Below are 27,054 nucleotides of genomic sequence, written 5' to 3' on the forward strand. Positions count from 1 at the left end.
AGCTGCCAACTTGGTTTACAGCTAACCATTTAAGTTAAATGGGGTAGCACTGTCATCTTACAGCAAGAAGGTCCTGGGTTCGATCCCCAGGTGGGGTGGTCTGGATCCTTTCTGTGTGGAGTTTGCATGTTCTCCCTGTGTCTGCGTGGGTTTCCTCCAGGAGCTCCAGTTTTCTCCCATAGTCCAAAGAAATGAAAGCGAGGTGAATTGGAGATACAAAATTGCCATGACTGTGTTTGACAATAAACTTGTGAACTGATTAATCTTGTGTAACGAATAACTACCGTTTCTGTCATGAATGTAACCAAAGTGTTTAAAACATGACGTTAAAATCCACATTTTATTTAAATTTTGTTCTATTCTGTTTTATTTACTCTGTTTATTGTACTTACTGTTCTTACACTGTACTGGAGCATTTGTAACACCCGAATTTCTCTCATGGGGATCAATAAAGGAATCTTATCTTATTTTAAATAAATGAATAAAAATAAATAAAGCTAAATGCATTAAAATAGATGATTACTAGAAATAATAATAATAATAGTAATAATAATAATAATAATAATAATAATAATAATAATAATAATAATAATGTACATTAAGTAAGATACATTTTAACGCGTTTCGCTCAAATCACTTCATTTATTTGTGTCCGTTGTTTTCTGTCCCTCAGGGTGTTCCGTAGTTGAGTGCTAGTTGCGGTTATGGCTTCCTCGGATACACAGGCGCGCTTCGGTCAGTCAGTAAAGGGATTATTATCTGATAAAGTTGGTTCCTGTAGTGGAGATGTGATCGCTCTCACCCGTCAGGTGTTAAAGGCTTCCCGCAGTCAGGAGGTAACAGTTACACAGCATGAAAACACGCGTTTTTCCTTACAGCTACTGTTAGCTAGCTACCTACTTACGTCCGTGTTTGTTTATTTAGCATTAGCTTAGCATGTGAAAGCTTAATGAACAGTGCAAGTCAAAAACTAGTTTCTAGATATTTCATGGTTTACATTCTATGTTAGTATAAACCTGTGGACATAATACATAAGGCATGGTGTATATTAATGTTTTGATTAATTAAAAACTAAGCTGTTTAGCCATAAGCGCTTAAGTTCGCCGGCTGTTTCATTCTTTCATATCTGCGGTTATTTTGCAGCTTCTCGGCCAGGCAGCAAGAAATATGGTGATTCAAGAAGATGCCATTCTGCACTCCGAGGATGTAAGTTTCATTATTTAAATGTATATGAATTATACTGTATGACGAAGTGGGTAGTGAGCATAAATAAATAATTAAAAGTAAATCTGTAAACAGTGTAAGTGCTGTAAGTCATGCAGTGGATTTTTGGATATCATTTCTTTTTTGTAAATAACTGGTTGAAATAAAACCAATCAGAGCTTAAAATATCAGACACTTGTTAACATTATTCCGTGATTAAAGCTGTTGGTCCAAAGAATATAAAACATGTAATGGATTTAATAACATGACATTATACACAGCTTAAAAAAAAACAAGGGAACACTTAACAGTGGTAGCCTAGTGGGTAGAGCTTTGGGCTATCAACCAGAAGATTGGCGGTTCACATCCAGGCTCTGCTATGCAGCCACTGTTGGGTCCTTGAGCAAGGCCCTTAACCCTGTCTGCTCCAGGGGCGCCGTACGATGGCTGACCCCAGCTTCCTAACAAGCTGGGATATGCGAAGAAAGAATTTCATTGTAATAATAATAATAATAATACATTTTATTTATATAGCGCTTTTCAAGATACTCAAAGACGCTTTACATAAGACAAATAATCAAAACAAATACGTACATACACCATACAAATCATAGTACAAAATCAAAATAGTACATCAACATCAAGAATAATTAAGAGTGTAATTGTACTGTACACGTGTACATGTATATGTGACAAATAAAGGATATCTTATATCTTATAATCCTCACAGTAACAGTTACAGTCTGTCCAGTTGGAAAAGCCAAAAGCCATGGTACATTTATTTATTAATTAGGATTTTAACATCATGTTTTACACATTTTGGTTACATTCATGACAGAGACGGTAGTTACTCACCAGTATATAAGATTCATCAGTTCACAAGTTTAATGTCAAACACAGCCATGGACAATTTTGTATCTCCAGTTCACCTCACTTGCATGTTTTTGGACTGTGGGAGGAAACCGGAGCCCTCGGAGGAAACCCACGCAGGCATGGGGAGAACATGCAAACTCCACACAGAAAGGATCCAGACCGTCCCACCTGGGAATCGAACTCTAGACCTTCTTGCTGTGAGGCGACAGTGCTACCCTCTGAGCCACCCTGCCACCCGAAAGCCATTGTGAATGATTTAGCAGGTGGTGGCTACAGACAATAACTCTCTCTTTATCCTTCCTGACTAATTCTTCTCTAGTTGTGCGTTTTGCTAGTGTCTTTGTCACTACTGATAGCCTAAGGATGTACCTCCAGCTCATTTGGGTTGCACAGGTAGTTCAGCCCCTCCAGGATGGCACATCCATACGTGCCTTCTCAAGAGGGGCACTGCCAGAGCCCTACAAAAAGACCAGTGGGCTCCTGGTGTGCTTGTGTCTGACCAAACTGTCAGAAACGGACTCCATGAGTGTGGCATGAGGGCCCAGTGTCCTCTAGCAAGACCTGTGCTCACAGCCAACACTGCAGCTCGACTGGCATTTGCAGTTTTGCCATTGGTGCCCCATTCTCTTCACAGATGAGAGCAAGTTTACACTGAGCTTGTGACACACCCTATAAGACTCTGGAGACATCATGTTGAACGTTATACTGCCTGCAACCTAATCCAGCATGGCTGGTTAGGCAGTGGGTCAGTGGTGGTCTGGGAAGGCATATCCTTGAAGGATTGCACAAACCTTCATGTCGTAGCCCTGACTGTTGTTACGTACCAGGACTTTGCACTTTACATAATGTTCAATTCATGTATGTAGATTAGAACTTATATTTATGTATATAATATAGATTATATTCCATATACACACACAACAGTTTTTGTCCTGCCTTTGTGGAATATGAAATAGAAAATACCATGCACAGTTCAACCAGCCACATTAGCTAAATGCTTTCATGCATGCAGACTACACTCAAGTTCAATTACAGTGGATAAAATGGAAAGACATTAGGCTTCAAAATAGCTTTTAACACCAGCCCTCCTCCCAACACCCTCTTATAAACTAAGGTCTGAAATGTAAAAAACACAACCCCCCACTTATACCCAAATAACCCAAATAAACTATGGGTTGCTTTTTTGTATTTGTCATTTACAACCCTAGAGGTGAACAATACCAGCTGGATTTCAATACAATTTGTCGATACCATTTTTAAAACCTAGTTTTTACTTGGCTTGATGAATAATAGCAGCAAGAAATCACCAGACTAGGTTTGGAGTCTGGTCCAACAGCCGTTTATAACTTGTCAGTTTTTAATCCCATGACATCTGTAGTCATTATAGCAATGCTGCTGTGCCTAAAACACTTGTACTAGCACCACACACATTTATACCACTTCCATGTTCATATCACTAACAAGTAGCATTTGATTAGTAGAATTTATTGACATCCTGTCCAGGGTGTCTTTCTGCTTTGCACAAGACACAGTGACCCAGACCAGGACAAAGTGGTTAGTGAAAATGAATGCCTCAATTTATAACAGTGTTTACATAAGTTATCGTTTATGTATGTTAATCTATGTAACAACTTGATTAAAACAAATGTGTTTGTGTTTCAGAGTTTAAGGAAAATGTCCATAATAACGACTCACTTGCAATATCAGTGAGTATAGCTAAAATACTACACATTCACATCTGATCATAAGACATGATGGCAGACACCGTATTTAAAGTAGCGATGAGTTTTGTCAGTGATTAATCTGATTTTGTCTTCTCTGTTTAGACAAGAAGCCATCCAAAAGAAGTAAGTCAAAACAGAAATACTGTTGACAGATTTTATGGTGGCTTCATTTGTCATTTAAAGCCAAAACAACCAGTAATGATATGTCTGTCCTTCTCATTACAGTGTGGAGCACTCGAAAAACCTTCAGGATCAGCTTAGACATTTACTTAAATAATGCATAGGTGATCATTTTTATTTTTTGTCTTTTCTTTAATTTGTTGTGGTGCATTGCTCTCCAAAGATTCAACAATTTTTGGGCCCTCAATACAAGCCTCATGACCTTGAGGTAACATGTTATTTGTGTTGTATTATTATTGTTGATGTTGAATTAGTATAATTTCTTATGTTAGGAGTTGTTAAAAAAACAGTTATGACACGTTTACATTTTAACTTATTTTCCTTATAGTTCAATAAATGATTGTCTGTTGCATACACATTGCTGAATACGTGTGACACCACTTGTTCTTTGCAGTAGTCACATAAGGGCATGTAATAAAACCTCACCCACATGTAATATCAGCAGTGCCTCAGCAAGGTCAAGCAGATGTCTGTCCTAGACCACAGCCTTGATTGTTACTCCTAGGAAGCTCTGCATTCCACTCCAAGGTTTTTACTTATCTTTGTAAACTGTGTGCACAAGCTTTTAGACACAACCCTCTTACAATGTGGAAGTATGAAAACAGTTTAAATGGTCATTTTTCCAAATAAATGGGAGTTAATTCTACATTTTGTGCTTAAAGCTGTGTTTTCCCTTAGATATTAATATTAAATAAAACTACATATTCGTACAATCTACAATATTTACTGTACTATGGGATCTTGAGACAAAAAGTAGTACAAGCTTATTATGTAGTTGTGCAGTCATTGAGGTGTCTACTTTAATTGTTCTGTTGCAGAGAATGTACTTTTTCTCGGTTCTGAGAATTCTACTTTATCAGCCGTGTGTGTGTGAGAGTGTGTGAGAGTGTGTGAGAGAGAGAGAATGTTATGACAGGTAATAGAGTGGTGAGATAATTACTGTAATGCAAAACATTAAGAAGACTGAGGACTTGGGACATGTACTGTTTTCTTGTTGTAAGAACTTGTTTTTGATTACAACAAAACACGCACCTTTGACAAGAGCTGATTGTACAGTTATTTTATGAATTTGGCTCCATCTACAGACCTAAATAACACAATGAAGGTCGTTGTGATTTTAAGTTTGTTCTTGAGCTCACACACTGCATGTCATACAGTACACACAACATTCTTAGTGCTCAACCTCTTAGTGCACAATGTTTCACTTATCAAGACTATAAAACTTATCATGACTTCAAAAAGCAACTTTTGTATCACTTGTCAGTGCACTCTTGACGCCGGTCCCAAGCCAGGATAAAAATACGAACAGCTACATCAAGGGGCATCCAGTGTAAAAACTGTACCAAATCAGGTATGCGGACCAGAATTATCCTGTTTTAAACATAGTGTGTTATATTAAGACTATCTGCAAGCAAAATAAAAATAAAAAAAAACATGTAATAGCTAAATAAATAGATAAACAGAATACAATGAATGTGTTTATTAATTTAAAAGTCTGTTTAGTTTTCACCTTTATTATAACACATTTGTAAGAAAAAAAAAACCTGTGTGCACTAAATCTGTCTGTGACTTTATTAGTGAAACAAGTTTGTTTTCTAGGACTCCAAGGCCTGTCTGCTTTTGTCCTACTATCTTCTAGATGCCAGTAGGTTGATTGGCTACTCTAAAATTGTCCCTATGTGTGTGTTTGTTTAATAGGATTTTAACATCCTGTTGTACACTTTGGTTACATTCATAACAGGTAGTTACAGGTTACACTAATTATCAGTCATCATGTCAAACACTGTCACAGGCAATTTAGTACCTCCAATTCACCTAACTTACATGTCTTTGGAATGTCGGGGGGTAACCAGAGCTCCAGGATGTAAGAAGAACGTACAAATTTAACACAGAAATGTACTGGATGACTCCGCCTGGGAATCAAACCCAGGACTTTCTTACCGTGAGGCGAGCCACCCCTTGGTGTGAACTAAAGGAGTGAGTGTGGTATGCCCTTTAATGGATTGACTGTTGATGGATTGGCTGCTGTCTGATAAGGAGTAGGCTCTAGACCACTAGGCCCCTGATCAGGATGAAGAATGTTGTAGAGCTAAATAGGTATATTTATTTAATTGTTATTACTTATAATTAGGGATGCATCAATACCATTTTTTCCCAACCGAGTACGAGTACAAGTACATGTATTTTTGTACTCGCCGATACCTATTTAGAATGATGCAATCTGGAGCATTATGGAATAGTGTAGTTTTTAGTGTAAAATAGTGCAGTGGAACAGTTGCTTGGGTTGCCATCACTAATTGTAAAAAAACAAAACACCGCACAGACATTATTGAGAAAGCTTCTGACAAGCTAACGTAAACGTTCATTAATAAACGCACGTAATTAACGTTGTGCACATCATACATGCGATGCGATTCTGCTGATTGAAATATTTACTTTAAAAAGATAATACAGTCCGATCCCATCTGAGCCGATTCTATCAGCACATCCATTCGTGGTTCACCTCGGTAAATCGTAAACGACTCTGAGTCGGCTCCCGCTCTGTGGTAATAACCAGTATAATTAAGCCTGAGCTTTATAATGTAAGCGAGTCACACAAAATGTTCTGTAGTAGTTGGTGTTTATTTACAACCGCATCATTTATTATAACAGTAAACACAGAGAGATGACTGAGAAAAGAAGCTTAAAATGAGTCGACTCCTGAATCACTTGTATCGACACTGTGAACACGAGTATTGAACACAAACACGTCCTATAACAGCGGTCGCTCTCGGATGTTTAGTATCGGAGCCTCGTTTGCGAGTGCGAGTACCAGTTAATGAGCGCGGTATCGGGATAATACCCGATGCTAGTATCGGTACTCATGCATCTCTACTTATAATTGTTGGGACAGTGAGTAGACCTTTGGACTGTGGCTGCATCCCACCTCTGCCATGCAGCCACTGTTGGGCCTTTGAGCAAGGCCCTTAACCCTCCCTGCTCCAGGGGTGCCATACAATGGCTGACCCTGCACTCTGACCACAGCTTCCAAACAAGCTGGGATATGTGAAGAAAGAATTTTATTGTACTGTATATGTATTTATGGGAAATAAAGGTGTTCTTCTATTTACGTTTTCAGCATTTTAGCAGACGCTTTTATCCAAAGTGACTTACAGTACTGTTACAGTATACAGTCTAAGCAATTGAGGGTTAAGGGCCTTGCTCAAGGGCCCAACAGTGGAAACCTGGCAGTGGTGGGGCTTGAACCCTTTTAATTACTAGTCCAGTACCTTAACCACTAGGCTACATCTAGTCAACTTTATTTATATAGCGCTTTTTACAATAGACATTGTCTCAAAGCAACTTTACAAAATCCAGGACCAACAGATACAAAAACCCCTGTTGAGCAAGCCGAGGGCGACTGTGGCAAGGAAAAACTCCCTGATATTTACAGGAGGAAACCTTGAGAGGAACCAGACTCAGCAGGGCCCATCCTTCTTGGGTGGCCTGGAGGATACTTTAAATAAATAGGATTTACACAAATCATACAAAAACAGAATTAAATGAACTAAAAATTATAACTGGCAATAAGTAAATAAATAATAATAGAGTTGTTAATAATAATAGAGTTATTAGTCAGTTCAGAATGTTATGAAGTCTGTAGTGAGTTCTTGTCATTCTTGGTGCAAATACTCCAGACCCGTCACATCCGGCAGGAGCAGCATCGTTTGCACGGTCGTCTGGACTTCAATCCTTAACCTCGGGCGGTTAAACAGGTTTCCATCAGAACCACCTTAAAACTGTAAAACAACAGAAAATGTAGTTAAAAATGTACAGTGCTAGTTGAAAAATATAAGTTTAGACTCCGGCAGCCCGAATTGTTACAGCATAACTAAAAGGGAGAGCGAGCAGGTGATAACACTTCTAACACTTGTACAAATAATAATAGCAGTAGAAAAAGTATTAGATTTTGATATTATACTTAAAATATTAATATATTAATAGCATATTTACAACTTGCAATATTACTATTACAATAAAACAACCTTTATTTTTGACTGATTTGTTTAGGTGTTTAATGCGGCGCACGGCGTTAGGACCGCGTTAACCTATAGCATAACGTCATTTGCTGTACTGTCAGATCGGTCCCGCCCCCAAACGTATGCCCGCTGCTGATTGGTCAGACCGGGTGTCAGTCAGCGGCTCTCTAGAGTGGAATAACAGTAGCGCTGTGTGTGTGGCGAGTCAGTGCGCCGCTGTGGTCAGTCAGTAATGTCATCATTATCAGCTCTCGCAGCTCAGCTCATGGCAAAGATGAAGCCGGACTCGGACTCTCTCTGATCGCTCCATCCAGTTTCCATTCAGCCCAAACGTGCCCCATGTAAACAGGGCAAACAAGCGCGGTGCATTTGCCCACTTCTAATATGGCGGCGCTCAGCCCGGTTAGATCGCTAACGGCTGTTTTTTTAATAGTCACGGGCGCTCTGATAAACCGCTCGGATTGCAGAGAAGACGCGGAGGAGACTGTCATCATCGGCCTGCGACTCGAAGATACGGACGACGTGTCTTACATGGATAACGGATACTTGCGGGTCAGTGAGCGATCGCGCGTCAGGTTGCGGGTTTACGGGCAGAACATTAATAACGAGACCTGGTCCAAGATCGCCTTCACCGAGCATGCGCGCAGCACCGTGTCCGGAGGATCGGACGGTCTGCTGGGCTTCAGTCACGGCGATCCGACTGTCCTCCATCCTTGTGGCGTACGATCGTCTGATATCATTATTCTTCCCAAAGTAGAAGTGAGCAGAAGAACCTCCGGCATCATCGAGATAGACGTGAAACCTCTGCGTAAAACCGAGAAGAGTAAACTCTACTACATGTGCATTGCTGCTCCCACACCTGATGCATGGTCCGAAAGCACCTGGGTCTACCATGAGGGCCATGACACCAAAGTCCTCGTCGTGGAGGAGAAGAAGTTCCTGATGCCTTTCTGGCTTCAGGTCATATTCATTGCCATGCTTCTGTGCTTGTCTGGCATGTTCAGCGGACTCAACCTGGGTCTGATGGCCCTTGACCCCATGGAGCTCAGGATAGTCCAGAACTGTGGCACTGAGAAAGAAAAGAACTATGCAAATAAGATCGAACCAGTGCGCAGTCAAGGGAATTATCTCCTCTGCTCCTTGCTTTTGGGTAATGTTCTGGTGAACACCACTTTAACCATTCTACTAGAAGACATCGCAGTTTCTGGTCTGATCGCAGTGGTGGTGTCTACGACCGGAATTGTGATATTTGGAGAAATCGTACCACAGGCGATATGTTCCAGGCATGGACTTGCTGTTGGTGCAAACACTTTGCTCTTAACCAAGTTCTTCATGATCCTTACATTCCCTGCATCCTATCCTGTCAGTAAACTTTTAGACCACGTCCTGGGACAGGAGATAGGCACGGTGTACAACCGAGAGAAGCTCCTGGAGATGCTCAGGGTCACAGACCCATACAACGATCTGGTTAAAGAGGAGCTGAACATTATACAGGGAGCTCTTGAGCTCAGGACTAAGACCGTCGAGGATGTTATGACACCGCTCCGAGACTGCTTCATGATTGCAAACGATGCGGTTCTCGATTTCAACACTATGTCTGAGATCATGGAGAGTGGGTACACACGCATTCCCGTGTTCGAGGGGGACAAGAGCAACATTGTAGACCTGCTCTTTGTAAAGGATCTGGCCTTTGTGGATCCAGATGACTGTACCCCACTGAAAACTATCACAAAATTTTACAGCCACCCACTGCACTTTGTCTTCAATGACACCAAGCTGGATGCAATGTTAGAAGAGTTCAAGAAAGGTATTACATCAGCTTTATTAATGGGTTCACCTAATTATATGTCATTTCTGTTTAACTGCAAAATAAGAAGGTACACTTACAAGGGGCATGATACCAAGTAGCATTTACCAATCAAAGGCCAAAATAGTATTAAAGCAAAGGGGCGCTGGAAAGGTGGGACTGATTTGCAGTGCCTGAAATAGAAAGGGGGCCTAAGTGTGCCCTGACATTAAAAATCATTTAAGAAGAGAAAAACACTCCACAGCAGGTGACCAAATCCATTAACAAATCATGGGGTCCAAAAAGGTACTGGTGTGGACAATGAGGATGATTTCAATGACCCTAAGTAGAGAGTGGGTCTAGGGTGTACCCTTACAATGAAATCCAAGCAGTGGATGCAATAAATACACCAGGAAGCCCACCATTTGCACAGAATCACAAGTTGACAAGGAGCCTCAGGTGTATCTTGAAAAGAGAGTCAAATTGTCCAGATCATCCCAGTCCAATAATTCCACAGAGGCAGAGCATTTGTACTTAGGTCTCTTTTAAAAATAGTACCAGCATCTCTGACATCAGATATGAATTGGATTAGTAAAATATTATGTCTGCAGTACTATTTGATATACTGGTACAGTAACTAAATGATTTCACCTTAATGTAGTTCAACATTACACATATTGCCCTAAAAAGAACATTGTAAGAGAGTTGTTGTTTTTTTTATGCTGGAGGATGCCTGCATACCGTCTTGTCATTGTACTGGACCTTAGCTTAACCTTATTTACCGAAAATATTATGGGTGTCTAAAGTACTTCTGGGTGGCCGTACGGCTCAAGAAGGTACTATTAGTGTTGTACAGCAGGTCTAATTTTTGCCTTCAGTTAACTTGTGGAGTTTGACTTGTTCTTCTTGTGTCTTTGTAGGATTTCTCCTGCCATTTAAAAGCATGATGATATTTGGATTGGCTACTGTAATATGCCCTGTAATATAAAATAAGCGTAAATCAATAAGAGATTAAATGCTTTGCAGTGGATTAGTGCCCTGTCCAGGGTCTATTACAGAAGATGAATGAACGACTCTATTATTTTTTATTGTTGGTATCCCAGAATCTAACCTTTAGAATCAGTGAAACAAGTGTTGTCTTATTTCTAAGATTTTAATTTTAAAATCTAATGCTTGCATCACATTAACCCTAAATTTACACTTGAAACACTCTGGGACATTCTCAGTACTTTGACAACATAAATACAATTATTTGTTGTTTAACAGGCCTGATAGGCATTTTATATTGCATAATTACTATTATCATAACAAAATTCATTGATAAATCAACTTTTAAGGGCTTTTACTATGACAGTTTTTACTGCAGACCTTATCATATTTCACACTCTTTGAAATAATTCCAAAAAGTTGACATATTCATAAAAGCAGCAACATTTAAAGGCAACACTTACTTTACACATGATTTTTACAACAGAAAATCATATCAGCCAAAATAAAACAACAGATTTTAATTGTTCATCCCAAAATTCTTTTGTTAAAATACTGTAGTATCATATATAAAGGTGTAATAATTGTACTTATTCATTTACTTCAGTACCAGCTTTATCCTGATCCTGAACCTACCCAGAAAAAGTAGCTGTAGTAATTCTTTCTGCACATGGTACCAGTCCATTTCAGTTTAGAATAACCAGTGCAGCACCATGTATATTTTGGGAGGTGTGGGGAAACCAAGGTACCTGTAAAAAATCCACATGACCATGGTAAGAACATGGCAAAGTTCTCACAGCACCCACACTTGCTGCACCACTGTACTGCTTGTTGTTTTGTTTACACCTAATCACCACAGGCTGAGGGACATACAGTGTATCACAAAAGTGAGTACACCCCTCACATTTCTGCAAATATTTCATTATATCTTTTCATGGGACAACACTATAGACATGAAACTTGGATATAACTTAGAGTAGTCAGTGTACAGCTTGTATAGCAGTGTAGATTTACTGTCTTCTGAAAATAACTCAACACACAGCCATTAATGTCTAAATAGCTGGCAACATAAGTGAGTACACCCCACAGTGAACATGTCCAAATTGTGCCCAAATGTGTCGTTGTCCCTCCCTGGTGTCATGTGTCAAGGTCCCAGGTGTAAATGGGGAGCAGGGCTGTTAAATTTGGTGTTTTGGGTACAATTCTCTCATACTGGCCACTGGATATTCAACATGGCACCTCATGGCAAAGAACTCTCTGAGGATGTGAGAAATAGAATTGTTGCTCTCCACAAAGATGGCCTGGGCTATAAGAAGATTGCTAACACCCTGAAACTGAGCTACAGCATGGTGGCCAAGGTCATACAGCGGTTTTCCAGGACAGGTTCCACTCGGAACAGGCTTCGCCAGGGTCGACCAAAGAAGTTGAGTCCTCGTGTTCGGCGTCATATCCAGAGGTTTGCTTTAAAAAATAGACACATGAGTGCTGCCAGCATTGCTGCAGAGGTTGAAGACGTGGGAGGTCAGCCTGTCAGTGCTCAGACCATACGCCGCACACTGCATCAACTCGGTCTGCATGGTCGTCATCCCAGAAGGAAGCTGACGCACAAGAAAGCCCGCAAACAGTTTGCTGAAGACAAGCAGTCCAAGAACATGGATTACTGGAATGCCCTGTGGTCTGACGAGACCAAGATGAACTTGTTTGGCTCAGATGGTGTCCAGCATGTGTGGCGGCGCCCTGGTGAGGAGTACCAAGACAACTGTATCTTGCCTACAGTCAAGCATGGTGGTGGTAGCATCATGGTCTTGGGCTGCATGAGTGTTGCTGGCACTGGGGAGCTGCAGTTCATTGAGGGAAACATGAATTCCAACATGTACTGTGACATTCTGAAACAGAGCATGATCCCCTCCCTTCGAAAACTGGGCCTCATGGCAGTTTTCCAACAGGATAACGACCCCAAACACAGCCTCCAAGATGACAACTGCCTTGCTGAGGAAGCTGAAGGTGAAGGTGATGGACTAAATCCAATTGAGCACCTGTGGCGCATCCTCAAGTGGAAGGTGGAGGAGTTCAAGGTGTCTAACATCCACCAGCTCCGTGATGTCATCATGGAGGAGTGGAAGAGGATTCCAGTAGCAACCTGTGCAGCTCTGGTGAATTCCATGCCCAGGAGGGTTAAGGCATTGCTGGATAATAATGGTGGTCAAACAAAATATTGACACTTTGGGCACAATTTGGACATGTTCACTGTGGGGTGTACTCACTTATGTTGCCAGCCATTTAGACATTAATGGCTGTGTGTTGAGTTATTTTCAGAAGACAGTAAATCTACACTGCTATACAAGTTGTACACTGACTACTCTAAGTTATATCCAAGTTTTATTTCTATAGTGTTGTCCCATGAAAAGATATAATAAAATATTTGCAGAAATGTGAGGGGTGTACTCACTTTTGTGATACACTGTATAAGTTGGTCTATTTGAGTTTTGAGTGACTTCCTAGAGTCCTAGAGTCTTACACAAAGCTCCAACAGCATTTGGACAGTTTTTTTATTTTATTTGCTTATTTACCCCAGCAGTTTGATAAAACAACTGAAACTGAAAGCACCATCAGTCATTTGAATTTTGTTGTTTCATACTGTGCTTCGTAGGCGTCCACAAAGAAGCAGCATCAGACAGAGGCCATTTATCTTTAAAGCTAGAAAAGGTAGAAAGAAGAGTACTGTATCAGATGACTAAAGGGTTTTTTCGTATTTAAAGAGCAGTGCACTAAGAGATCAGGACCTTACTTTAAAATGTGGGCAGATGTACGTATGTCAAAGGCCTGTGTGCAGAGACACCTCAAAGTGAACACTCAATGATTCAAAATACTGGTATTCAGGCATCAAAAACACTACTGAAGTGGGATGAAAAGTAGCAATGCAAGCTAACAAAGAGCTGGAGTGAGGAAAAAGGGCATGTGGCAAAAAAAATTCAAAAAAATAATTACCACTGATTCACCAGCACCACATCTGTAACAACCTAAAGTTTGGGTTTTAAAGAACAATGCTGTCTGATGTTACACAACCAAACTAATTTGACTGTAACACAGTATCACAGGGTTAAGACTACTGTTTTTACATGTTGTCTACTTGATATCAAACCATACTATAAAGTACCATGCAAGTCAATAAAGCCAACCGAGAGTACTTCTGAATCCTAAAGATGTAAATCTGAATCTTAGTACTTGATTCTGAGGAAACTAGGGGAAAGTGAATTAAACAGTAACAGTTTTGAAGCATATTATAAGCTAGATTTAGATTTTTTTAATTAATAAAATCTATTGGATGATTTATGTGAATTATATACAGCTTTAGATGTACTGAAGATGTACATCACAGTGCATTAATAACAGGCATTTAAAAATGCTTCCAGCTAATTAGCATATGGAACAGACCACATCTAATTAATTCATACTTTGCTATGTATATACTGTTTTAATGCTAATGGCAGCTAGATGTAGGCTTTATGAGAGTTTGGTCTGCAGGAACTCTAGTAGCCTGCACGAAACCCTGACATCATCACCATTATATGCCTTTGTGGTGAATTTAAATGTCGATTGCAGACCTGGCCTTTCAGTCCAACATCAGTGCCTGACATCACAAGTGCTCTTGTGACTTAATAGAAAGAAATATCCAGAGATGCACCCCAAAATGCAGTTAAAAAGCAAAGGTTTTATATATGACACAGTATAAATATTACAAATCTGAAGGGTTATTTAGAGAATGCTTGATTATTTGTAGTTCTTGTGGAGCTAAAGCAATACTCTTTTTGAATGTCAAAATGTAGCATCCGTCTACATTTAGTTAATCATACAAATGTTGGGATGTGGGCTGATTGTGTCCAGGCTTTTTAAACTAGCCAACATTCCACAAACTGTGGCTCAACAGGAAACGGACTTAAACAGATTTGGCTAACAATCACCATGCTCATGTTCAACAGTTCGTCAACAAAGCCTGTCTTAAAAGGCCTCACATTTATTGTGTAAAGCACTTACTTTTACCCACATAACACATTTTTCTCGTGTTTGTCGTGACTCTGGATACCTGTCAACTAATGTTTACCGAAAACAGAAAAATAGCAGATGCTCTACGGGCTAAAGCATCATTACAGGTTACTGAACCCCAGCAGCAACCTTGCTGTAAGCAGGTGTTTCCTACTGTTTGTTTTGTTATGTATACAGCTTTAGGTGTACTTATTTAGATATATTTTGTTCAAGAATGAGAATCTTATAGCTTCCCAGGAATTAACAGCATGTAACCAATATGGAATTGGAATATGGAATTCACAGGGGTAATAGTTGACGGGAGTGTTTAAGGTTTGCATTAGGGTGAATATGCCATTTGTTTTTGCAAGGTGACCTCAGGGGATACAGGAGGCCAAATATTTAAGTCCAAATCTGCCAAATTAATCCAGCCTGAGAGTTCTTCACAAATATTCAGTTATCCAAAGCATTTTAAACAAAGGACATTATTTGGATAGTGTGGCAGTTGCACAAAGAATGTTGTCAGCTTGTCAGAACAATAAAAAAGGTACAGAAGCAAAGTAATAACTTAATCCTAATTGTAAAATATAAAAAATTCGAAACCCCCCAAATTTCCTCACATTCACCCCTGCAACATTTGCATGGCCTGTTTATTCCTATTGACAATTTTCAATTACAAGAATTCACACAATTTTAAACAATTCTTGCAATATTTGCCAGGGCTTGCTTTTTTTCTACTTTATTTATGCATATTCTTCCAATTTAGCATAGTCAATTTGTCTTCCGCTGCTGGGGGATCCATGATTGCAGTCGAGGAGGGTATATTGCTGCTCACACCTCCTCCGAACTTTTGTGCAGCCCTTAGCGGAACCCTTTTTCACCCATGCACTCTGCACAGGCGTCTCTCTATCTGCCAGTCAGGGTCCTTACACAGTGTTTGAAGACCCCACCCACATAGTCCGGCCATCCCGCCCTAGCAGAACAGTGTCTGCTGCAGGCACCGACAATTATGCTCGCAAGATGGCGTCCAGCCGACCGGTGGCAACGCCGAGTTTCGAACCGAGGACTTCAGAATCTCGGCACTGGTGTGCTAGTGGAATATCCCGCTGTGCCACCTGGGTGCCGGGCTTGCATTTTTTTTTTACATTTCCAATGAACTGGCTTTCTATAACAGTAAAGATAAATGAATACATTTTAAACAAATACTCATAACTGGGCCTGTCTGTAGGTAATATGTTGTACACTTTGCTAGGTTGATTAAGTCCCACTACATTAGTAGAAAGACTAATATCTTAGCCATCAATATCTTGGACTCAGATATTTTATCTATGACAGGGCTTTTTAGGACATAAAAATGGCAATAGATTCAAGTTTTTAAGGTGTAACATTTTTTATTTTAGAGATAACCTTCACAGTTTGCGTTTACTACTGAATTACTTCGAGCTTATAGTTTATCCAATTTTAAACTCATGGGCATTCATAAACGTTTATATAGAAACAAGTGCTCATTTTACAAACCCTATTTCTGGTAAAAACAGGACAGGACTGGACTGCAGGGAGGCCACTCAAACACACACACTCTGTGTCTACGAATCCACACTGTTGTGGCGCATGCAGAATGAGGCCTGGTATTGTCTTGCAGAAACAACCATGGACTTCCTGGGAAAAGGCGCTGCCCTGATGGCAGCATGTCTTTCTAAAATCCTAAAAACATATGGCTCTGTATCAGACTTCCATTACAGAAAGATTCCCTTCTCAGAATGAAAGGAAAATGTGGATGAGTGTTTGGTCTGCATATCAGGGTTGTAGTTTTTTGACAGATCCTTTGCTGTGTTGTAACAATGTGAGAGCAAACGCAAACTGACAACAATGATATAGTCACGCGTGAAATGTAATCAACTAATCCAAAAGTGTCCGGCTGTAGGTGTTACAAATGTTTACTTCTATAAATGAGTGTTTGTTGGACAGCTAAGCATAGCCAGATGGTATAAAATTTGACAGCTAAATGTGATACTCTTTTATGCTTTTGGGAGACAGTAAGAATGTATTGTATGTTTTACACAGATCAGGCAAAACATTAACACCACCTCATTGTTTCTACACACACTGTCCATTTTATCAGCTCCACTTACCATATAGAAGCACTTTGTAGTTCTACAATTACTGACTGTAGTCCGTCTGTTTCTCTACATACTTTTTTAACCAGCACAACACACACTAACACACCACCACCATGTCATTGTCACTGCAGTCCTGAGAATGATCCACCACCCAAATAATACCTGCTCTGTAGTGGTCCTTTGGGGGTCCTGACCATTGAAGAACAGCATGAAAGGGGGCTAACAAAGCATGCAGAGAAACAGATGGACTACAGTCAGTAATTGTAGAACTACAAATTGCTTCTATATGGTAAGTGGAGCTGATAAAATGGACAGTGAGTGTAGAAACAAAGAGGTGGTTTTAATGTTATGGCTGATCGGTGTATATGTTTGATAATCATGGGTTTTACTACTTTTATAAAATCACATGGTACATTAATGTTTTCTAAGTGCTCAAATGCACACTGTGTGAGTACATTGTATGAGTACTTGAGGTCATTTAGGAAAGTAATGTCTGGAAGAAGGCTGGTACTGGTTACATACCAATGCTTATTTGTTACCGCTAAAACCTTCAGTATCAGTAAGCAGAGAATGAAATGTCTAAATGTCTTCCTAAATTGGTATTGACATTTGGAGATGTTTCATCTGGTCACCAAGATGAAACCCAGATGTTTCTCTATTGTCACCCAGTAAGAGCATTTACCCAACTGGAGTGGAAACTTCTTCTCTGGTCTAATATTAGCTCTGACCCTGGAAAATTTATTTTCCTAGCTAAATGATCTATAGCTGAGAAACAAGAAAAGAAGTTTCAGCATTTTGGTTTATAGTGCTGGGCAGGAATTGTAAAGCAGGAGGGGTCCTGGGAAAACAGATGTGGAACCATGGGAGATTTGTTAGGAGAATGCATATGCATTGTTTTTGACTGAATCTAAGTAATTAAACAATTTCTTGGTTGTTACATTTTCATCCCTTCTTATAACCCAAAAGCAGAGAATGTTTTGGGTACACACTGCTACTACCATCCAACAAAACTTTTTAATCAGTGCATATTAGGGTCCCGATTCCCCCCCACCCCCAAATCTAGTCATTTTTAGTTTCTGATTGTGTCTCATCAGGCGCTTTAACAAGCCTGCAGAGAGCTGATTTGTAGGACCAAGTACAAACCCTGTCCAAAGACACCCGGCCTAGTCTATAGCACAGCTGAGATTTGAACTCGTGGTTACATTCATGACAGGTCAGGTAGTTACTCATTACACAAGGTTTATCAGTTCACAAGGTTATATCTAACACAGGCATGGACAGTTTTGTGTCTCCAATTCACCTCACTTGCATGTCTTTGGACTGTGGGAGGAAACCAGAGCACCCGGAGGAAACCCACGCGAACACGGGGAGAACATGCAAACTCCACACAGAAAGGACCCGGACCGCCCCACCTGGGAATCAAACCCAGGACCTCCTTGTTGTGAGATGACAGTGCTACCCACTTAGCCACCGTGCCGCCCGATGATTCTGTTATACACTGTGCAATGTCTACTGTATTCATATCTAACATCTGTGTGCATGTGTTTTGCCAGGTAAATCTCATCTAGCTATAGTCCAGAGGGTGAACAATGAAGGAGAAGGAGACCCTTTTTATGAAGTATTGGGTATCGTCACGTTAGAGGATGTTATTGAGGAGATCATTAAGTCTGAGATTCTGGATGAGACGGATTTGTACAGTAAGTGTTTATAGTTTATAGTTTTATAGTTTTTACATTAAGCAACATATAGACTTTCTTATGGAGTGTTATTGTTTTTCTTGTTGCAAGCTGACAACAAGACTAAAAAGAGGATAACTCATCGGGATAGGAAGCAGGATTTCTCAGTGTTTAAGCAGACAGACAACGAAACTGGAGTCAAAATATCACCGCAGCTACTACTCGCTACCCTGCGTTTCTTAGCAACTGGTACGAGTGCCCTGTGTGTGTTTGTGTGTGTGTGTGTTTATAAGTTTTTTCTTGGTTTAGAAATAGAAATGTACACAGATTAATATTGCTAAGTGTTTTTCTTTCTTATCTTTGTATTCGATAGAGGTAGATTCATTTGGCCCAGCTCAAATGTCAGAGAAAATCCTCTTGCGTTTACTCAAGCATCCCAACGTGATCCAGGAGCTCAAGTATGATGACAAGAATAAGAAAATGCTAGAGCACTATCTCTTCCAGCGGAACAAACCCGTCGACTATTTCATTCTTATTCTCCAGGTAAGTATTAGCAACAGTACTGTAGCTTTATACGAGCATGCTGTTTCATTCTTAATTTAGTTCAGTATGTCGCCTCACAGCAAGAAGATCCTGGGTTCGATCCCCAGGTGGGGCGGTCTGGGTCCTTTCTGTGTGGAGTTTGCATGTTCTCCCCGTGTCCGCGTGGGTTTCCTCCGGGTGCTCCGGATTCCTCCCACAATCCAAAGACATGCAAGTGAGGTGAATTGGAGACACAAAATTGTCCAACACTGTGTTTGATGAATGGATGAACCTTGTGTAACTAATGAGTAACTACCGTTCCTGTCATGAATGTAACCACTTTAAAATCCTAATGTAATCCTGACGTTAAAATCCTAATAAACAAACAAACAATTTAGTTCAGTAAAGACGTTATGGTCCTTTTTCTTTTTGGCCCAGAGAACATCCATTACATTTATAAACAAGTTAAAAAGGTTTTGTCACATGTGCCCCCACTCCACTTGTTGGCAGAAACCTTTGTAAAGCGGTTTGTCCATTATCAATCTCACAGAAATGGGTTATTCATTTTCATACAGCTCTGGTATGGGGAGTGTTGGCGTGGGAGAACTATTCAGCAACAGCTAGTGAGCAAAAGCTTTTATTCAAAGCAACTCACAGTTAAGGGTGTAGGGTCTTGCTCAAGCGCCAACAGTGGCGAGGCTTGACCCAGCGACCTTTTCTGGTTCTATTCTACATTATTGTACATAAAGAAATATCAGACATTTTCTTATTTCCAACAAAGGCTCTATTTTTTTAGACAGTTAATGTGTTGTCCTTTATGGAATTGTTTTGTATTGTTTTAGGGTTTTTTAATAAAGCCATCTGTTGCTAAGTGTATGCAAATCAATATGACAGTGGGCTCTGTCTAAAAAAGTCTGAATACGGTTGTTCATTTATTCAACCACATTCTTACCAATTTTGTAAGCGCTGAAGAATCACAGGGGCTGATTGAAGTGGGTTCACCCAGTTTTTTTTTATTTCACTAATTTGCTCCTCTTGTTCATCTTTAGGGAAAGGTTGAGGTTGAGGCTGGCAAGGAGGGAATGAAGTTTAAAGCTGGACCCTTCTCCTATTATGGAATGATAGCTTTGACATCATCACCAGGTCTGTGTAATACGTAAACACACACACACACACACACACACACACACACTAGCACTGCATCTGAGCTAAGCCTGTGCTGACAACTAACTTTAAGACTAGACAGCTTCTTAATTTCTATCTATCCATCCATCCACCAACCCACCCATCCAAATCCATCCGTCCACCCACCCACCCAAATCCGTCCATTCACCCACCAAAAACCATCCATTCATCCACCCACCCAAATCCATCCATCCATCCACCCACCCAAATCCATCCATCCACCCACCCAAATCCATCCATCCATTCAAATAATCCATCCATCCATCCATCCATTCAAATAATCCATCCATCCATCCTTTCAAATAATCCATCCATCCATCCATCCATTCAAATAATCCATCCATCCATCCATTCAAATAATCCATCCATCCATCCATCCATTCAAATAATCCATCCTTCCATCCATTTAAATAATCCATCCATCCACCCTTTCATCCATCCATCCACCCTTTCATCCATCCATCCACCCTTTCATCCATCCATCCAGCCAAATCGGCGGGATGGAGCCATCCAGCCAGCCAGCCAGCAGTATTACACACACTCACCTAAGAATAAACTTTAGTCCTGCTAGCAAACCAGCTGGCTGTTTTTATGTGGTTGGTGGGCTTATGGGTCAGTGTCATGTTCTATTGTTTCTGTGTCTTTTTCTTCTGAATTTGCATGACATTGATTATTTGCCTGTTGAATCAGTTCAATGTGTATTTTTTGAAAGATGATGAATCACAACTACTTTGATTGATTACTTGGGAAATGGTTTCTTCTTTCAGATATCTTACTTTCCTTCTAGCTTTCTCTCTTGTTTATTTTCCAGTTCCACTCTCCTTGTCTCGAACCTTTGTAGTGAGCAGGGCAGAGTCCCTAGCAGGATCTCCAGGTACACCACTGACCTTTTACTCCTCTTTTGTACTGCTATTTACTTTTGTACTGCAATCACTATTAACCATTATTCTCTTATAAATGCTTGTCTCAACCTGAGTGATATCTGAACAGGACCAGTATGTACTTTAAACTGTTTATAAACCCGTGTTCACCCCACCTTGTTTAGTTCTTAGTTTACCTAGTTAACCAGTTCTGATTAGAATTAGGGTGCTGTGTATTAATTTTGTGGTCTTTCACACAACGCACACTGTATTATAGAGACCGATAGAGCTCTGGGCTATCAACTGAAAGGTTGAGATTTCGAATCCCAGCTCTGCCATGCAGCCACTGTTAACTCTGTCTGCTCTAGGGGCACCGTGCAATGGCTGACCCCTGTGCTCTGACCCCAGCTTCAAACACACCTGTATATGTATATAGGACAAATAAAGGCATTTCCTGTATAGACATGACTGTGTCCCTGTCCACAAAGCAAGGTCCACAATGGCTGGACAATTTTGTTGTGGTGGGACTTTAGTGGCCTGCATAAAGCCTTGAACTCCACCCTATTTAACACAATTGAAATAAATTGTAATGTCAACTGTGAGCCAGACCTCACTTAAAATGCTCATAGTAGGGTGTCCACATACTTTTAGCCATATAGTGTATGTCCCAGCAGCAGTATATCAACAATTTGATCGAGATAAAGAATTAACGATAAGCTAAAGTGTATTAGAAAAATGTAGAACTTGTTTGTTCTTATTTTAATACACAACAGAATCCTCAACTTTCAGACACAAACTTCATTTTTAAAATGTCTTAGAATTTGCTTTACCATTTGATTCAGTTCTCCCTTTGATTTAGTTCTCCATTTGATTCAGTTCTCTATTTGCTTCAGTTCTCCATTTGATTCAGTTCTCCAATTGATTCAGCTTCGATTTTTTTTTTCAGTTCTCCATCTGATTGAGCTCTCTATTTAATTCAGCTCTCCATTTGATTCAGCTCTCTAATTGATCAAAAAATAAACAAGGTCTGGAGCCTAAATATTCTCTTAAGTCATTCTATATTTTTCTAATAGGCTTAGAATCATTAATTCTTTATCTCAATCAAACTGTAGATATACTGCTGTTGAGTATGGCTAAAAGGATGTGAACACCCTACTATGAGCTTGTTAAGTGAGGTCTGGCTTACACTTGACATTACAGTTCATCCAAAAAATATTTTAATAAGGTGGAGGTCAAGGCTTCGTGCAGGCCACTAAAGTTCCACCTCAACAAAATTGTCCAGCTGTGCCTTTATGGACCTTGCTTTGTGGACAAGGACACAGTCATGTCTATCCAGGAAAGGTTCTTCCCCAAACTGTTGCCACAAATTGGGAATGAGTGTGGTTGAAACACACTAACACGATGATTAGGAGTGGTGTCCATACACTTTTGATGGTGTAATGTATCATAAAGTTAAAATTAACCAGTTACATTGAATAATTGGTTTTAAATTTATTAATACATTTTAATCCTTATTAGTAAAAGTTTTAGTGTAAACACATGCTGTTTAAGCTCAGCTGACTATCTGATGATGGTTTTATACCAGTTGAATATAATAACATCTTGCCATGTTTTGTGGCAATTTGATTGCAATTATTTTACCATCTCCAATATCTGTGTACTTCCAAAACAATATTTTTTGGTTGCACTTTTGCATCCAGTTTCAACAAAACAAATACAAAACAGTACTGACATTAGACAAGTGCTTGAGGTCACCTCCATCTCCCAGTGCTCCCAATAACAAAACCAGCAGAAGGACAGGACGATAGATATCTGTTTGTTTACACCACCGCAACACCAGCAGATGACCTTAAATATGTTTGCTACACAGAGAACAAGTCACCTCCCCGACCTTTCGGCCTGAACCACTCGGACTCTGTTAACCGAAACGACCGATTGGAAGCCATCACTCCCACCCTGGCCAGCAGCAATAACCAGCTCAATGCTTTCCTGCAGATCTACGTGCCAGACTACTCTGTCCGAGCAGCCTCGGACTTGCTCTACATTAAGGTTTGAGTCTTTGGTCTTTAATCTCCTGTTTTGTATGTATCTTCACTAATGCCAAGTTCACACTACACGACTTTCCAAGTCGCCAGGTCGCTGTACAGTTCACACTATACGACTGAATCTTTTGCACTCGGGAGTCTTTCAGTCAGTGTATATTTCACACTGCACGACTGATTGGCAATAGGGGGTTTCACACTACACGATCCATCACCAACTGGAATCGCAGACGAGCTTCTCTGGTCTTCCTTTTTTCTTTTTTTTTTTTAAACACACATGAGAAGTGACGAGAAGTTTAATGATACCACGTCCAAAAATGCACGTCAACAAAGCCGGTCGAGCCGGTCGGGTCGAGTTGTTGGATAGTTCACACTTAGCGACTGAGAGGCGAGTTTTGATCGCCGAGCGAACACTGAGTTGCTCCCGACCCGGAAAATCAAGCACCGACCAGTCGCCGAGCGAAAATCAGGGCAAAAATCGTGTAGTGTGAACTAGGCATAACGCATCAGTCCACTGTGCCACTCGAGCACCCCAGCTGTAAAAAAAAGTCACTACAAAACTTGGCTATGAACTTGCTTGTTCTTATTTTAATACACAACAGAATCCTCAACTTTCAGACACAAACGTCATTTTTAAAATGAATGTTTTAGAATTTCACGGTGGCTTGGTGGGTAGCACTGCCGCCTCACAGCAAGAAGGTCCTGGGTTCGATCCCCAAGCGGGGCAGTCCGGGTCCTTTCTGTGTGGAGTTTGCATGTTCTTCCCGTGTCTGTGTGGGTTTCCTCCTGGAGCTCCGGTTTCCTCCCACAGTCCAAAAACATGCAGTCAGGTTAATTGGAGACACTGAATTACCCTGTAAGTGAATGTGTGTGTGTGTGTGTGTGTGTGTGTGTGTGTGTGTGTGTGTGTGTGTCTGCCCTGCGATGGACTGCCGTTCCGTCCAGGGTGTTACTGTGTGCCTTGCACCCATTGAAAAGCTGGGATAGGCTCCAGCATTCCCCCCCCCCCCCCCCATGCGAATGAATGTTATAGAATTTGCTTCATCAGTTGATTTAGTTCTCCATTTGATTCAGTTCTCCATTTGATTCAGTTCACCATTTGATTCAGTTCTCCATTTGATTCAGTTCTCCATTTGATTCAGCTCTCCATTTGATTCAGCTCTCCATTTGATTCAGTTCTCTATTTGATTCAGTTCACCATTTGATTCAGTTCTCCATTTGATTCAGTTCTCCATTTGATTCAGTTCTCCATTTGATTCAGTTCTCCATTCGATTCAGTTCTCTATTTGATTCAGTTCTCTATTTGATTCAGTTCTCCATTCGATTCAGTTCTCTATTTGATTCAGTTCTTTATTTGATTCAGTTCTCCATTTGATTCAGTTTTCCATTTGATTCAGTTCTCTATTTGATTCAGTTGTATTTATTAAATCAGTGTTCATTTTTGCATAATTTGTCATTTAGTGGTGCTAGCTTAACTTACAAATTTTGTTCATGTTTTCATGACCATAGCTGCCAGTTATTAGCACATATTCTGTGACTGTGTGTTTCAATTAGAAAACAGCACAGAAATTCAGCAACCTTTTGCTTTTATTACAAATAAACAGATTACTGTTGTTGCTGCTGCAGCAAATGAATGTATGCCTTGCGAAAGAAACCCACTTGGAAAACACAATTTCACACAAGTTTCATCAGACTATAATTTTTATTAAATTATGGAGTCGTGATGCTACTTGAAAGTAAACTGTTAACTTTAATACAGGTAGTGTTGATTACTGACTGACCTGATTATTAACAGACTTGTGTGGATATTTAGGGTACCTACAATTGATGTCAAAATGTACCTACATTTGTAAGGGACATACAGTAAATGTCTTGTTACACCATTGTTGTTTTTCCACATCTGATTTTTTTGGACAAAATTACTCTCGGCATCTGTAAATAGTTTGATTGCTTATCCATACCTTCACAAAAGACCACTGACCACTAGAGTCATCAGCCATAGCCAAATATTATTACTTATATTACTAAGCTAAATGACAATGAACTTTCTACACAAATCTAAGTTGCTTTATGTACTGTATATTTCTGACCAGACAGACTTTGTTCTATTTTCTAAAAAGATGTGTTCCAGTAATTTAAGCAGAGAAATTCCAATACTGCTGTTGCATACATTAACTCTATGTGCATGTAAACTTGTTTGCTCAGATTATTGGTTAAAGCACATTTATTAAACTCTTAGTATATCTTCTGTAGGAATAAATGAAACAGCATGATTCAATTGCTTGTTACTGTTTTGGTCCAAACAACATATCTCTGTGCTGATCTGTGGCTGTTGGATTGTGTTTTACATGGCAGGTGACCCGTCAGCAGTATCAAAATGCTCTCATGGCGTCTCGGCTGGACAAAACTCCTCAGTCCACCGACAGTGAATTCCCTAAGATAGAGCTGACTCTGACTGAACACCAAGACAGATCGGGAGGCGAATCGACCTCGCTGCTGATCACACAGCATAACTCGAATAACACCTACAAATCCAATCACATTACACACAGTGATGGAACGATATAAACTGGAGGTAGGGGAGACAGCTAAGAGTTTTTTACACTGAGCAACTAGGAAGCTTTTACTGGGCAGCTTCTCTGGGATCAAATGCATCCTGTGATTTTAAATGCTACTATAGACCTTACTGGGAATAATAGAGCATGGTTAAATACCACAAACCACTAAATGTGATGTGAACCAGTGGGCGTCTCTTCTTTACTGAGCTATGCTTGGTTCGGAAAGTGTTTACATTCAACAGAAGAGAACACGAGAGCTTGACGGTGCCTATAGTACTGTCCATTCTCTATTTACCCAATGTTTTAACCTAGAGATGGGCTGCCAGATCACGTCCTCTCACAATGGACTTGTATTACATTCTTCTACCAGAAAAGGGAATGTCAAAAATCTAAACAGAACATAAAGCTGAATTGATTTAGCCTCAGTATAAGATTTTTTACAGACATGCAACTGCATGCATATATTAACAGGGAAATCCGACAAAGGGGGAGTTAGTGATTGTTGTTTGTAGGTGAGAAAGTTTTGTGGTGAAGGAAGCAGGAACAACAGTTTTAGTACTAGATTAGCATTAACTTTACCTCAGAATCAGTATCAAAGCTATGTGTAGATATATGAATATCTATTGACTATGTTTAAGCATGGTTGGCATGATAAACAGAACTTTATTTTTTTAACATACTTGATGGCATTCATTTTTTCACTATAAAGAAAAGAACGTACAATCTTAATAATTTTGTATGAAGGAGAATTAACATCTTTTGAGAAGATATTAACTTGATTTCTGTTTTCTTTAGAATTGTGCATTTGTAGGCTGTTTAGGCCTGGTTGTTAAAATATTATTCAAATATTTTTTACTGAAATCAGGGAGATTGATTACAGTAAGTAGAGACCAACACTGCTGCCTCTCAGTCTAAATTATTTGAGAAATAGAACTTGCTAATAGAAAGGTGGTCTGCGATCAGGCTGCGTTCTGGACGCAAAACCTTACATGTGGTACGACACTGGCACAGAAACCTAAGCATGCAGCTTACTAAGTGTCCACGCACCAACCTGCAAACTGAAAAAAGTAGGAAATCGAAATAAATAAACAGTAAAGATATTGGAAGTGCAGCTTATTAGCTGTTCTGTTTGATCTCTTAAAGTTTGGACATTCTGCAATTTTGTGTGTAATTTATTTTAACTTTAAAAACCCGTTTCAAACCACAGGTGTGTTGATGGGAGTGATTTTTAGGTCCTCGTTTATCTTGTGTAATGTGGTCAGGAAACTTGAAGACAGTAGCATGAACAGGCCTTAA

The 27,054-nt window shown here is 40.0% G+C and overlaps 2 protein-coding genes across 3 annotated transcripts; both read left to right on the forward strand.

The window, feature by feature from the left end:
* The first annotated feature begins 689 nt into the window (after positions 1–689).
* Positions 690–4,626, forward strand: borcs7 (BLOC-1 related complex subunit 7). The gene is made up of 5 exons (XM_062994811.1): positions 690–836; positions 1,144–1,206; positions 3,739–3,782; positions 3,903–3,923; positions 4,026–4,626. Exons 1-5 carry the CDS (start codon positions 705–707, stop codon positions 4,075–4,077), a joined length of 312 nt encoding a protein of 103 aa, XP_062850881.1. The 5' UTR covers positions 690–704; the 3' UTR covers positions 4,078–4,626.
* A 3,512-nt stretch (positions 4,627–8,138) lies between these two features.
* cnnm2a (cyclin and CBS domain divalent metal cation transport mediator 2a) lies at positions 8,139–26,413 on the forward strand. 2 transcript variants are annotated; one of them, XM_062994812.1, is made up of 8 exons: positions 8,139–9,806; positions 18,469–18,612; positions 18,703–18,840; positions 18,965–19,134; positions 20,163–20,256; positions 21,110–21,172; positions 23,029–23,207; positions 25,556–26,413. In XM_062994812.1, exons 1-8 carry the CDS (start codon positions 8,384–8,386, stop codon positions 25,766–25,768), a joined length of 2,424 nt encoding a protein of 807 aa, XP_062850882.1. In that variant the 5' UTR covers positions 8,139–8,383; the 3' UTR covers positions 25,769–26,413. The 2 variants fall into 2 exon arrangements, with proteins under 2 accessions (XP_062850882.1, XP_062850883.1); XM_062994813.1 differs by lacking the exon at positions 21,110–21,172.
* The last annotated feature ends 641 nt before the right edge of the window (positions 26,414–27,054 follow it).

This window comes from Trichomycterus rosablanca, chromosome 5 (assembly GCF_030014385.1).
Source record: "Trichomycterus rosablanca isolate fTriRos1 chromosome 5, fTriRos1.hap1, whole genome shotgun sequence".
NCBI classification, from domain to species: domain Eukaryota; kingdom Metazoa; phylum Chordata; class Actinopteri; order Siluriformes; family Trichomycteridae; genus Trichomycterus; species Trichomycterus rosablanca.